The sequence below is a fragment of the Hemibagrus wyckioides genome, linkage group LG04, assembly GCF_019097595.1.
Source record: "Hemibagrus wyckioides isolate EC202008001 linkage group LG04, SWU_Hwy_1.0, whole genome shotgun sequence".
NCBI lineage: Eukaryota > Metazoa > Chordata > Actinopteri > Siluriformes > Bagridae > Hemibagrus > Hemibagrus wyckioides.
The window spans coordinates 28,261,173-28,276,320 of NC_080713.1; the positions used below are offsets into that span (position 1 = coordinate 28,261,173).

General features: G+C 39.1%; 1 protein-coding gene across 4 annotated transcripts in view; it reads right to left on the reverse strand.

Moving 5' to 3' along the window:
* veph1 (ventricular zone expressed PH domain-containing 1) overlaps positions 1 to 15,148 on the reverse strand; it is a 100,148-nt gene that overhangs the window by 13,849 nt on the left and 71,151 nt on the right. For all 4 annotated transcript variants that reach the window (XM_058387791.1, XM_058387790.1, XM_058387788.1 and 1 more), the window contains exon 13: positions 3,705 to 3,841. In XM_058387791.1, coding sequence (XP_058243774.1) covers positions 3,705 to 3,841 — 137 coding nt within the window. The remainder of the gene's footprint in view (positions 1 to 3,704; positions 3,842 to 15,148) is intronic.

The following is a 15,148-nucleotide window of genomic DNA, read 5'->3' on the forward strand; positions in this document are numbered from 1 at the left end:
TATTACATAAAGATTTCATAAAATAAACTCTGTTAGACAGGCTGTGTGAGGACTTCTGTGTAGTAAGTGAAAAGACGTTATTGATGGGGAATACGTGGGGAAAAGGGGCGGAGTTCCGCTCAAAACACACTTTAGACTTGGCTTACTAATCTGAAGAATCTAATTAAAGTTCTCAAACTTCAACTTCTCAACCCAGCTGTAAAACAAATCTGACGGATCCCCATCAACACAGATTTCATTTATAAACAATATCCAACTATTTAAGTATTACTTCAATGTGTTCAGTAACAGTCTGGGTTTTTGGAGGCATTTTGGAGCCTTGGAGCCATTTTTTACCCCCGAACTTTCCACAGAACACATTGGGCCAAAGTTAACATTATTATTATCATCATTTTTGAAAGTTATTTTCAGTCACTGAGGTTTGGATGAAACCATTTCAATTCAAGTGACCAGTCAAGCAGGCTAATAACTATAATGACTTTGATAATGGTGAGTTGTCATTTCCTGTAACAACAACAAAAGTCATACATCCATTGCCAGACCCTACTTTAAGAATCTCTGATCCCTATAAAAATATATATGAGGATATGTATGTATTGACTTTGGAGAACCCTAAACCCTGTTCTCTCTCACTCTGCTCTTTGGGAGATCTGTTCTGTGTTACTTCTTCGTGCTTAACGTCCACGAGCGAACACACGGTTTCTCAAAGGAGCTTCCACAATGGAAGATCAGTGTAAGCGGCAAAGAACATGAAGGGGAAGTTCTGCAACCACTACAGGCCGAATTCCAGTTCACGAGGCTTCAGATCCAACATTCAGTGGGACTTTGGATCTTACAACATGGGAACGGAGGCTGGGAAGCGGTTTGTGGTTATGATGGTTTGGTTTGGTGTGCTTTCTCTCTCAAGCTGTCTCGCGTTCTCAGTGCTTGCTCTGGAGATAGTTAGACAGAGTTTGCTCTCTGAAAAAAGTTTATGATCGTTTATTAATCTCAGCAGAACAAAGATCTTTAGAATTTTATTATGTGCTGTTTGACTGGGAGAGAGTCACGGCATTTCATTAACATGATGAGATGGATGTTATCCTGATGACCGTGCTCACAAAAGACACAGAAAACAAAGAGAGAAATGTCTTTACGTTTAACACTGCACCTCCACGCCAGTAGAGGTCACCTTCAACTCTATGGTCTGATTTACACCAATCAGGCATAACATTATGACTACTGAGAGGTGAAGTGAATAAGACTGATGATCTCCTCATCATGGCACCTGTTAGTGGGTGGGATATATTATGCAGCAAGTCAACATTTTGTCCTCAAAATTGATGTTAGAAGCAGGAAAAATGGACAAGAGTAAGGATTTGAGCGAGTTTGACCAAAAGGGCCAAATTGTGATGGCTAGACCACTGGATCAGAGCATCTCCAAAACTGCAGCTCTTGTGGGGTGTTCCCGGTCTGCAGTGGTCAGTATCTATCAAAAGTATCTGTTAAGTCCTGTAAGTGTTCTGTAAGTCCTGTCCCATTATGGCCACACCTCGCAACGTACAGGACTTAATAGATCTACTGCTAACATCTTGGTGCCAGATACTACAGTAAACCTTCAGGGATCTAGTGGAGTCCATGCCTTGACGGGTCAGAGCTGTTTTTGCAGCAAAAGGGGGACCAACACAATATTAGGCAGTTGGTCATAATGTTAAGCCTGATTGGTGCATATGACTTATTTTGCAAAGTCTTGCGAACTACCTGGTTTAGGATCGGTGTATTGTTGCTAATTCTTCTCAGGAAATAAAGCTAATGTGAATTCAAAAGTCAGTAGAATTGGCCATGACATTGTGGATCATCATCATTTGCACACCAAGTTACAAATGACATGAAGGATGATTTTCTGGAAATATTTGAATGTAACAGAAGTTAATCAAGTTTTATCAGAATTGCAGTTGATTGGTTTATAAGAACAATGTTGAGCAGTGATTGGTTGATGGGAAGAATGATGAGCAGTGATTGATTTACAGGAAAAATGGTGGGCAGTAATTGGTCAGTGGGTATAATGCTAATCACTGATCAATGAAAACAAAGGTGGGCAGTGATTGGTCAATGAGAAGAATAATGAGCAGTGTCTGATTGATTGACAGGAAAAATGGAGGACAGTGATTAGTCAGTCAGAAAAAAGGTGAGCAGTGATTAGTCAGTGGGAACAAAGGTGAGCAGTGACTGGTCAATGGGAACAAATTTGAGGAATGATTGGTGAATGGGAACAATGGTGAGCAGTGACTGGATGCTGGAACCCTGCTGGTGAGTGGAGTGATCTTTGTGCTCATTGTGTTCACTGTTCATTGGATTTCTGCCATATCCTCGTTGTGTCGGATGAAGATTTGCGTTTTTACCCTCGTCTGTTTTGTTTTGTTTTGTTTTGAATGCACGTGCATAGTGTAACTGTTAACAAACCTCATGCACACAGATACACTTTCCAGAGCCCTGTCCGTTACACACTGTGCTTCGTCAAATGGCAGAGCTCATCAAGCTGAAGTCCAATAAGACGATATGAAATGTTTGGGATACAAACTTTCTGCCTGTGAACACTGTAAACCTTAACAAAGCGTGTAATTGAAAAAATGAAGTCAATTTGTATGTAGAACAGGGCTCGTAAGGTTTTTTATTTTTTAAATTGCTTCCCTAGTAGTTTATAATTTATACAGTTTTTCTTTTGCAAATAAATGAAAGTGGCTCGGTCAGTAACGTATCCAAACAGAATGGAAAGCAGGACAATTTATTTTCCATTAAAAACTTGTGCTGAATGAATTTCCCTCATTTCCTTTATCACGCTGACGTTCGATTTATTTGGCTTTCTCGTCCGTCATGACAAACTGACCTCGATCTCTATTTTCTTTTTGTTTTCTATGCATGTTTTTGATTATATAATTATTATTATTTTTTTTTTGCAAAACTTGTGCCTTCAAAACCGTTCCAAGCTGGAGTGAACCTTCACCATCTTTGGCCTGCAGCTCAGTTGTTAAACTGAAATGCATTGTTAAAGCTTAGTGGAGGCTTTCTCTAGTTTCCCTGTTTTTCATTTTCAGCTGCTCTGAACACTGATTTCCATCTATCTGCATAAAAAAACGTATGCGTCATGCATTATGGCAGTCATGCCCGGTGTCCCCCAGGGGCTAATACTGCATCATCCTGTCTTACTGTGGTCAGGTTCAGTAAAATCCTGTACATTAGAGGACACTTATCAAGCTGAGGGTGTGCATTGTTTGATTTAGAGTTATGAGGAGGAGGAGAAACTGGGGGAGGTCACAGGGTGCTATACAGTCGTGTGGCGGTCTGGGAAAACCCTTCAGATGAGAACAGCCGGACATTAAAAAAAAAACTAGACCAGAAGATTTGATTCCAGTGACAATGAAAGAAAAATCTACTGAGTTTACTAATTGCATTTCGAATTATTTATTTTTTTCACAGCTTTTATCAGATTACACACTGAACAGATTAGAGTTCATTTCATTATGACAAATTATTAGAAAATCGCATGTATTTAGATATCTGAGGGCAGGCTGATTGCTGTTTTTAACATCATTTTTGGAAAAAGTAGCCTAGAAACACTTCTAAGTTGATTGGATAAAATGTGTATTGATGAAATCTGGACTAAAGAAAACACAATCTTTGCTACTTTTTCCCTCGATTTCACAGTCTGGGTTTGAGACACTTACTGATTTTCCTTTCCTGAAGAGGAGCTGGTTACCAGCCAGAGTGAAGTAGCGTGTCTTCCAGCGTTTGATGAACTTCCAGCGAACCTGTTTCTCCTTTAACATGCCCTCGATGAGTGGCTGGCCGTCCTGATTCACCACTGAAAAGATTTGAGGCAGGATGTTCACAAAAACACTTCAGTACACACACTATTCAGTAACATTTTCGACAAGTACATTTACACCATGTAAGGAAAATGAATGCATCAACTCTTTAAATGTTACACATCCGGCTTTCAGACCACAGCACAGCAAGACTGTGAAAAGATTTCTACTCGTGTGTTGGATTAAAAGCTCACAGTTGGAGAATTCAGATCAATGTTGCCAGGGTTGTTGCGCAGTAGGAGCTTCTATAATGGGAAAGTGTCATGAAAAATACTCCAACAAACCCTTTGAAATAATAGTGTAAGGAGCAGATGGGCAGCGTTTCGGTCTGCAGCCTTGTTAATATCCAAACTTCGTAAAAGATTTGAGTGAACATGAAGATTTATGTGTTTGCATTCACACTTCATATTTACTGTTTGAAAACCCGGGTGAGAAATCAGTGCTCCATTCGAATGCTCCCATAAATATGACTCAAACTAATCTGACCGCTGATCTGCTGATCAAATCTGACCTTTAAAACGCTGTCACTGGCCCAGAAAAAAAAGTTGTTTTGATTTTAAACCAAAAAAATCTGCCTTGATCAAGTAAGATGTTAGATCTCAGATCAGGTTTTATATTTGCTGTTGAGTTGTTTCACAAAAGCCGAAAGTCTCTTCTACTGCTTCTTCTTTTCAACAGTAAGGAGACAGGATTTCAAACCTGATATCCGGAACGTTCTACGCTGTTGGATCAGGATTAAATGAAGATCTGAACAGAAAGAAAAGCAGAAGCAGTGTGAAGCTGATCTACAGATCTGTGTATGACCCCGAGGCCAGACGGAGACAGGACACAGTCCTAATGTTGTGTCTCCTGCACGAGTTTGCTCGCTCGGTCTTAACCGAGCTGCGAGGCGACACAGACCTCCGCCAAGTGCCCTCGTTGGCCAATTCCCGTAAAACAGGAAGCAGGGTTACAGCTCTTCCAGGACGGCACAAAGCACCCTATTGTCTGCATCTTTTTCCGCAGCAATGAGGAGAGCAGATGAGAATCCGAAGCTCTTTGATATCCCTGTTTACGATTAAGTAAGAGAAATCTTTGATGGTTACCAAACGCTAAGAGCCTGTGCTGCCAGGAACCTCCCCCTCGGGTGGGTTCTCGTACTGAACATTGGAACAGAACGTTATCTCGTGCCACTGTGCTACAGGGAGCGAGCAGCCTTGAGTTCTTGTTAACACAGAAAAGGTCCTGGAAAAGGAGGGGGGACAAGGTAGCGCTGATGTCAGGCGGGAATTAGGGCCAAGCTTGGTGAAGAGAATTATTCACAGAGGCAGTTTTCAGTTCAGGAAGATGATGATGATGATGATCTGAGAAACACTCAAGGCCTCATGCACTACGCTGCTTGTGTGGGTGAAATCTTCATGAATTCTTCATGAAATCTGAAGATCTGCACCAAACATGGTTCTAATCTGTGTTTATTCCAGTCACAACTCATTCCCTCTGCTTTATCGATGAATCTTCATATTAAATCAGATGGTAGATTGTAATGGAAAATCTGCAGCCACATTGGTTTGAAGCTACACACCTCTTCGTAGCCTGAACGGAGCTCATTCTGTACCCAGATCAACTCGTGTTCAGTGCTTTCGTCTCTTTATGGACGTTCTTTTGGCCCAGGGTGTAGTTCTACACGGTCCTCTGAAGAGTCCACTGATCTCATGCAAATGAAATCTGGCATTTAGAAGGGGTTTGGGTTTTTTTGCGCTGTGTTTTCTAAACATTTCGATCCGCCGATGATGGAAGACGACGAGCAGAAAATCGTTTCCTGAGTAGGACGATGCTCGAGGAGGCGTTTGGCTGCGTGTGGATATACGGATGAAGTGAAGCTGAAAGCAGAGACGAAAGCAAACCAACGGCAACAAAAGCTTTACATGAGAACACCTGCAGGTCCTACAGTCCGATAAATGATTTGAATAATTTACGCATAATTCTTTATTCTGATTGGTCTATAAAAGCAAATTGATTGATTGATTGATGTATTATACTATATAACACTGCACTCTGTCTAATACATCTTACGGTTCCTATAGTAACGGTGCATTCACAAAGACGTGTACGGCGAACTATCCACATTAACGGATTAAATGAAACGTGTAGTCGTTGCCATGGCTACATTTTTCTATAAGGAGATGGTCAGTGTCAGTGGCTTTGTAACAGTTACATACTTACACTGTAGCCTTTTTTCTGACATCTTCAGGGCAGAGGAGGAAGTAAAAGCAAGAAACAGGAAGATGTTTCACTGATGTTCCACAATGCTGAACGTAACTAGAAATGGATAACATCATTCTTTCAAGAACTTTGTTAGCCAGTAAACTGCAACTTCTTGGACATGTCTGGTAAGAGGAATTTTACAGCAGGACACTGGGTGTATTATTCTCTCCAGAACGTTCTGTGGATCCGTCAGACGTCCTAAAGAAGCAAACCTTCACTTGTGGTTGTCTGTGAAAGGATAAACATATTGGAGAGCGCACACGATCCTCCCACATCACACGTACATCACAGGACTCGCTTTACCTCCCAGATCTGCTGCAAATCCAGGGCTGTGGGTTCTTCAGGGTTGGTGAAGGTCAGCGGTTGTTTGTATGGTTCATGGAGAATTTCCAGAAATCCCAGAGAACTACTTTATGGCTGATAACCAGAGGGAAAACTCTGAGGTTCTGATGTCGTTCCAGCAAACCCCCTGCTGAGAATCTCCTCTGATTGACTCTTTGGTTTGTGTTTACTGGGACAGGAGCTCCGCTCTTTCCAGCTACACATCACTGATTCCAACCATATGGAAGAAACAGCAACAAACAGGAGGCAGGATGAGGATATGGACAGGGCAGGACGTGGAAATGGACTATTTTTATTGCTTATTTATTTCAATATCTATTGTTTTTCCTTAAACATCCTTATTCGATTCGTATGTCATTATCTTAAGGCTTGTGTTTTGAGCTATTAATATACTATTTGAAAAAGATCACGTCAAATAAAATCATGTAACTAAAAAATCATGACTCTAGATAAATTGATAGATAGATAGATAGATAGATAGATAGATAGATAGATAGATAGATAGATAGTCAGGCAGACAGAAAGAGATAGATAGATAGATAGATAGATAGATAGATAGATAGATAGATAGATAGATAGATAGATAGATAGATAGTCAGGCAGACAGAAAGAGATAGATAGATAGATAGATAGATAGATAGATAGATAGATAGATAGATAGATAGATAGATAGATAGATAGATAGATAGATAGATAGATAGTCAGGCAGACAGAAAGAGACAGATAGATAGATAGATAGATAGATAGATAGATAGATAGATAGATAGATAGATAGATAGATAGATAGATAGATAGATAGTCAGGCAGACAGAAAGAGATAGATAGATAGATAGATAGATAGATAGATAGATAGATAGATAGATAGATAGATAGATAGATAGATAGATAGATAGATAGATAGATAGTCAGGCAGACAGAAAGAGATAGATAGATAGATAGATAGATAGATAGATAGATAGATAGATAGATAGATAGATAGATAGACAGACAGACAGACAGACAGACAGACAGACAGACAGACAGATAGATAGATAGATAGATAGATAGATAGATAGTCAGGCAGACAGAAAGAGATAGATAGATAGATAGATAGATAGATAGATAGATAGATAGATAGATAGATAGATAGATAGATAGATAGATAGATAGATAGTCAGGCAGACAGAAAGAGATAGATAGATAGATAGATAGATAGATAGATAGATAGATAGATAGATAGATAGATAGATAGATAGATAGGTAGGTAGGTAGGTAGGTAGATAGACAGACAGACAGACAGACAGACAGACAGACAGATAGACAGATAGATAGATAGATAGATAGATAGATAGATAGATAGATAGATAGATAGATATTATGTTCAGATCATAAAGTAAATGGGCTACATAGTTTATTTAATGTATTGTACTTATGGATAGTAGCCCTGCAGCGTCTGTTGGTCAAATGATGTCTTTGTTGCTGAACGACCATTTAAGATGTGAGAACTTTAGACTCGGACACTCCTATCTCCTATTCAAGAAAATTCAGGCAATCTTGAGGACATAAGTTACACAAAGGTAAGATGAAGGTGTCAGAAAATCATCCTCAGCATCAGCTGAAGCTAATCCTGAATCAGAGTAACTATAAATGAACTGGATATTTTTCTTAAAATTTTAAAAAATTTTAAGATCATTTTTTTAGATTAGATTTTTATAAGCTGATTTTTTAAAAGACTTTTTGCTACGAAAGTGTCGTTTATAATTTCCCCCTTTTTGAAATTTTTATTTTCCCTTTATAGTATCCCTTATGTGGATACAGCTTCAGTCTCACTGCTGGGATTCTGTTCTGGGAGAAACCGAGTCCAACAACAAACCGTGTCCAGTTCATGTCAGTGCTGCGGCCAAGTCTGACAGCGAGGAAGTCCTCGGAGAAGAGAAATACACCTAAATAATGAGATCTGCTCTCTGTATGGTAGGTGTGTCTGATAAAATATCAACAGAGTTGATATAGTTACTCAGAATTTCAGTTCAAAGCTGCAGTGTGAGTCACTGAGGGAAGATTTTTTCCTTGCAATTAACTAGCCAAGTGAAAAGACGAAGATTTCAGATACATCTAAATTATTAAAAAATAACAACAATAAACTTAATCTAAATGTCTTTCTCCATATCGTGGATCAGGCATAATCCTGTAAACCACACACACACACACACACACACAGGCTTGTCTACATCTAGCCTAATTTACAGCAGGTGAAATAAATTCTTCCATACTGAACCATTCTACCGTTTAAGTTGCAGTCGATTGCAAAAGTTTGCATTGTCCATGAGAAAGAAATGAAAAGATTCTGTATGTACATCTGTTTTACAATTTCTCTGTGAATAAAAGGAATTCTAGGAATAACTGGATGTGCATGTTTACTGTAACAAGACAAGAACCGAAGGCATAACGTGAGAGAACTATGCAGAGGATAAACAAGAGGTTATAAAGACAAAACTATGTAAACATACTGTACAGATACATTACACTATACACTATATATATATATATATGATATTATGGACATTTCTATGATGCAAACAATCAGCAAAGCTGCAAAGCTAGCTAGCGGATTTTACATTAAACTTTAAGACACACGATAAATTATTTTTTTAATGTTAAAATTAAATGTTAAAGACATGTCAAAATTTATGTGGAATTAAAGTCTAGAAAGACAAATTATTCATCACTGGGAAGAAGGAAAAAAGTAAGAGAACTGAAAGAGAATTGTAAAGATGACATCAAATCTTTAGCATGTTATCTCACTCCGCTATGTAAACAATTGTTAAGAGATGTGTATTTTAACAGTCTCCGGTGTGGACGATCAAGCGTACAGCTGTCAGACTCCTTCAAATTTTAGGCTGTTACCATTAAGAGAAAGAAAAGAGAGACTGCTGAGGGAAAGACTGTTTATAGCTGCTATAACGTGAGTGGGAACAGGAACTGACTCTTAGATATTCTACAACATTAGAATTAATGGCTTACTGTGTAGCGTGCTTGTCTCGCACCTCCACTTTGATTCCTGCCTCCATCCTGTGTGTGTGTGTGTGTGTTCATGGAGTCTGGATGTTGTCCCTGTGATTTAGGGGTTTTCTCTGGGTTCTCAGGGTTCCTCCCCCAGTCCAAAGACATGTGCTGTAGATTGATCGGCATCTCTAAAATGCCTGAAGTGTGTGTGTGTGTGTGTGTGTGCGTGATTGTCCCTCAAGTCCAATGGGATATTCTCGCAGAACAGAAATTGACTGATGTTTGTTTTTGTCACACTGCTGTGGTTTAAGAGGAATAAACGGTTACAGGATGTGCTGTTATAGGAAAATAATCAACTCTGTTTCAGCACGTCGCTTCCTGCAGTGCTTTTCTGTTCTATTCTGTTTCTATTCTCTTCTAATTCAGTGTTTTGCTCACTTAGATGACGCCAGTCTTACATAAATAATATCATTTTTTTTGTAGCATGAGAAAAGAACTGCTCATACTCCATTATATGTTGATTTCTAGTGATGGTATAAACCTGTAAGTGTCCTTCCCTAATGACCCAATCTATTTAACATTTTTTTGTCCAAGACTTCTATTCTGACGAGAGAGCGATGGCCTGATCTCTCAGTTAGCCCGCTCTGTTCAGGATAAACATTTTAAACAGACGTGACAAATCCGAATGGAAAACAAAACGTTCACGCTGGCTCGATTTCTTACTGCGGGATTAGTTTTGTCTTTTTTACATCCTAATGAATAAAACGTGTCGAAGCGAGACCCCGATCAGTCCTGTTACTCTGAGACACATGTACGTTATAAGCCTCTGTGTTTCTCAGCAGAACAAAGCCATGGGCATAATAACTAGCGCATGTGTGCTGAGTCACAGGACGCCGGTCCGTGTCTACAGGATGGCTCACACGGGGGTTTGATCAAGTGCATGGAGACGCCACCGAGACTGGGGTTCGTGACTCAGGCTTTGGAAATCTGATTTCCTAAGAGGACTTGTCACATGAAACACTGTGTGTGGTGCTAATGGAGGAAAATAATCAACAACCGGTTTTTAATTGAAGCACAATCACCATCATAATTTGTTGTTATTTATATATATATTATATTATATTTATATATATAACAGCACATCATGTTGAATTGATAGAACAGTCTCTTTTTTTTATCTGTTTATAGTTAAATGTTGTGGCTCATCCACAAGACACTTGTTAAGGTTTTCCTTCAGCAGCTTACCTCAGAAACCGGAGACTCTATCCATAATGTTAAATAAAAGTCTCCATACATGAAAAATGTTACCATGACAACAATGTTTAAGCCATTTCCATGCAAGTCATGGGATAATTTGTTGCTATAGAAACAATAACATATTAGAATGCGTGCATTAACATCATAAAGCTGCGCTCCTGTCAGAGCTGCTCATCTAGAGAACTAACCAACACCTCCGGACCAATCAGAACCCAGAACCCGACCTGGCCATGGTTTGAGGTTAAATAAAGAGCGTGTTGTGTGAGCAGTTTGTATTCTCACGAGGCAGGACGCACGCATGCACCGTCTAACGCGAGCCGTCACGTTGCCAAGGCAAGCACTCCGAGTCCAGCGGCTGCTTTTACAGACCTTCAGTAAAGCCTGCAAACATTACACACTCCGAGCAATTAAAGCCCCGCCGCACTACCCCCGCTCCCACCACCACCACACACCACACACACGTGGAAGCCGTCCCACACACCGAAACAGCGTTTGTGTGTGTGTGTGGTGTGTGAGTGATCGCACGTGCTTAATGAGCGAGCGCGCCGTGGCTTTATATGGATCTTTTGTTTTTTACCTTGGCACTCGTACCCATGCTGCCTGATCCGATTCGTTTGCTTTATAAACAACGACAATAAAACGTACTGTGTGCAGCACTGACTTGGTCTCGTTAGATTTTCAGAAGAACATGTTTAATTCATCGGGGTTAAAACACCAGGGTTTAAAAGCGTACTGCAGAATTTTACACAACAGTAAATGCTACAATTAGTGAAATGACAGAAATTAACGAAGAACAGAACAAAAACTATAAACTATTTAATTTATGAGCTTTGCCTTAAAAAAAGTTGGCTGAAAACATCATCTTCCTTCGTCTCTTTGTCCGGTGCAACAGATGAAAGCTTAAAATCCTACTGCATTATTAAAGGAATAAATGACATTACAATCTGGTCATTAGTACCTTAGACCTATGATTAAAATAAACCTTCTTACATTCTTACATCACTGAGACAGAAAAGAGTTTATAAAGCTGTACCAATTCTGATTGGTCAGCAGATCTGATGGCAGTGCAGCTTATTCTAATTTGTTATCGTTTCTATAGTCCGAGCAGTAGTCCAATGCCTTACCCACTAAGATACCAGATACCCAGGATTAACTATATGAGATTATTTCTCAGGTATTTTATTTTTCTCAGATTATTTCTCAGACCCAGCTCTTTTTTTTTTTTTTTTTTTTAAATGTACAGCTTTTTAGAACAACAGGAAATGACAGCATGTTCACGTCAAATCAGGATCACAGTAGTTGTTTCTATGGAAACACATAGCACATTAATGTCTTTCACTGGTGTGTGGATGGAAAGCTTTACACCCAGACATTACACTCACAGTGTTTATGATGTAATGTCACACACTGGCATGTCAGACTCACTATTTTTAGTTCGGACATTTTCTCACTACTACAACTACAAAACTCTGACTGAATATGGACTAAATCCAGAACCGGCACTGGTTCCACAGGTTCATTTTTGAGAACCCGAGTGGAACAGAGGCCTCATGAGCCAGGCTCGGCTGGAGGACGATCTGCATCAAGAACCAAAATGGAGAAACTACATCATTGTGGTAAAACTACATCATTGTGGTAAAACTACATCAGCATGGAGAAACTACATCATTGTGGTAAAACTACATCAGCATGGAGAAACTACATCATTGTGGTAAAACTACATCATTGTGGTAAAACTACATCAGCATGGAGAAACTACATCATTGTGGTAAAACTACATCAGCATGGAGAAACTACATCATTGTGGTAAAACTACATCATTGTGGTAAAACTACATCAGCATGGAGAAACTACATCATTGTGGTAAAACTACATCAGCATGGAGAAACTACATCATTGTGGTAAAACTACATCATTGTGGTAAAACTACATCAGCATGGAGAAACTACATCATTGTGGTAAAACTACATCAGCATGGAGAAACTACATCATTGTGGTAAAACTACATCATTGTGGTAAAACTACATCAGCATGGAGAAACTACATCATTGTGGTAGAACTACATCAGCATGGAGAAACCACATCATTGTGGTAAAACTACATCATTGTGGTAAAACTACATCAGCATGGAGAAACCACATCATTGTGGTAAAACTACATAATTGTGGTAAAACTACATCAGCATGGAGAAACTACATCATTGTGGTAAAACTACATCATTGTGGTAAAACTACATCATTGTGGTAAAACTACATCAGCATGGAGAAACCACATCATTGTGCTAAAACTACATCATTGTGGTAAAACTACATCAGCATGGAGAAACTACATCATTGTGGTAAAACTACATCAGCATGGAGAAACTACATCATTGTGGTAAAACTACATCAGCATGGAGAAACTACATCATTGTGGTAAAACTACATCAGCATGGAGAAACCACATCATTGTGGTAAAACTACATCAGCATGGAGAAACTACATCATTGTGGTAAAACTACATCATTGTGGTAAAACTACATCAGCATGGAGAAACCACATCATTGTGGTAAAACTACATCAGCATGGAGAAACTACATCATTGTGGTAAAACTACATCATTGTGGTAAAACTACATCAGCATGGAGAAACCACATCATTGTGGTAAAACTACATCAGCATGGAGAAACTACATCATTGTGGTAAAACTACATCATTGTGGTAAAACTACATCAGCATGGAGAAACTACATCATTGTGGTAAAACTACATCAGCATGGAGAAACCACATCATTGTGGTAAAACTACATCAGCATGGAGAAACTACATCATTGTGGTAAAACTACATCATTGTGGTAAAACTACATCAGCATGGAGAAACTACATCATTGTGGTAAAACTACATCAGCATGGAGAAACCACATCATTGTGGTAAAACTACATCAGCATGGAGAAACCACATCAGCATGGAGAAACTACATCATTGTTTTAAAACTACATCAGCATGGAGAAACCACATCAGCATGGAGAAACCACATCATTGTGGAAAAAACTACATCAGCATGGAGAAACCACATCATTGTGGTAAAACTACATCATTGTTTTAAAACTACATCAGCATGGAGAAACCACATCAGCATGGAGAAACTACATCATTGTTTTAAAACTACATCAGCATGGAGAAACCACATCATCATGGAGAAACCACATCATTGTGGAAAAAACTACATCAGCATGGAGAAACTACATCATTGTTTTAAAACTACATCAGCATGGAGAAACCACATCAGCATGGAGAAACCACATCATTGTGGAAAAAACTACATCAGCATGGAGAAACTACATCATTGTGGTAAAACTACATCATTGTGGTAAAACTACATCATTGTGGTAAAACTACATCAGCATGGAGAAACCACATCATTGTGGTAAAACTACATCATTGTGGTAAAACTACATCAGCATGGAGAAACCACATCATTGTGGTAAAACTACATCATTGTGGTAAAACTACATCAGCATGGAGAAACCACATCATCATGGAGAAACCACATCATTGTGGAAAAAACTACATCAGCATGGAGAAACTACATCATTGAGGTAAAACTACATCGGCATGGAGAAACCACATCATTGTGGAAAAAACTACATCAGCATGGAGAAACTACATCATTGTGGTAAAACTACATCGGCATGGAGAAACCACATCAGCATGGAGAAACTACATCATTGTGGAAAAAACTACATCAGCATGGAGAAACTACATCAGCATGGAGAAACCACATCATTGTGGTGAAACTACATCAGCATGGAGAAACTACATCAGCATGGAGAAACCACATCATTGTGGTAAAACTACATCAGCATGGAGAAACTACATCATTGTGGTAAAACTACATCAGCATGGAGAAACTACATCATTGTGGTAAAACTACATCAGCATGGAGAAACTACATCATTGTGGTAAAACTACATCAGCATGGAGAAACCACATCATTGTGGTAAAACTACATCAGCATGGAGAAACTACATCAGCATGGAGAAACCACATCATTGTGGTGAAACTACATCAGCATGGAGAAACTACATCAGCATGGAGAAACCACATCATTGTGGTAAAACTACATCAGCATGGAGAAACTACATCATTGTGGTAAAACTACATCAGCATGGAGAAACTACATCATTGAGGTAAAACTACATCAGCATGGAGAAACCACATCATCATGGAGAAACCACATCATTGTGGAAAAAACTACATCAGCATGGAGAAACTACATCAGCATGGAGAAACTACATCATTGTGGTAAAACTACATCAGCATGGAGAAACTACATCATTGTGGAAAAAACTACATCAGCATGGAGAAACTACATCAGCATGGAGAAACCACATCATTGTGGTAGAACTACATCAGCATGGAGAAACCACATCATTGTGGTAAAACTACATCAGCATGGAGAAACTACATCATTGTGGTAAAACTACATCATTGTGGTAA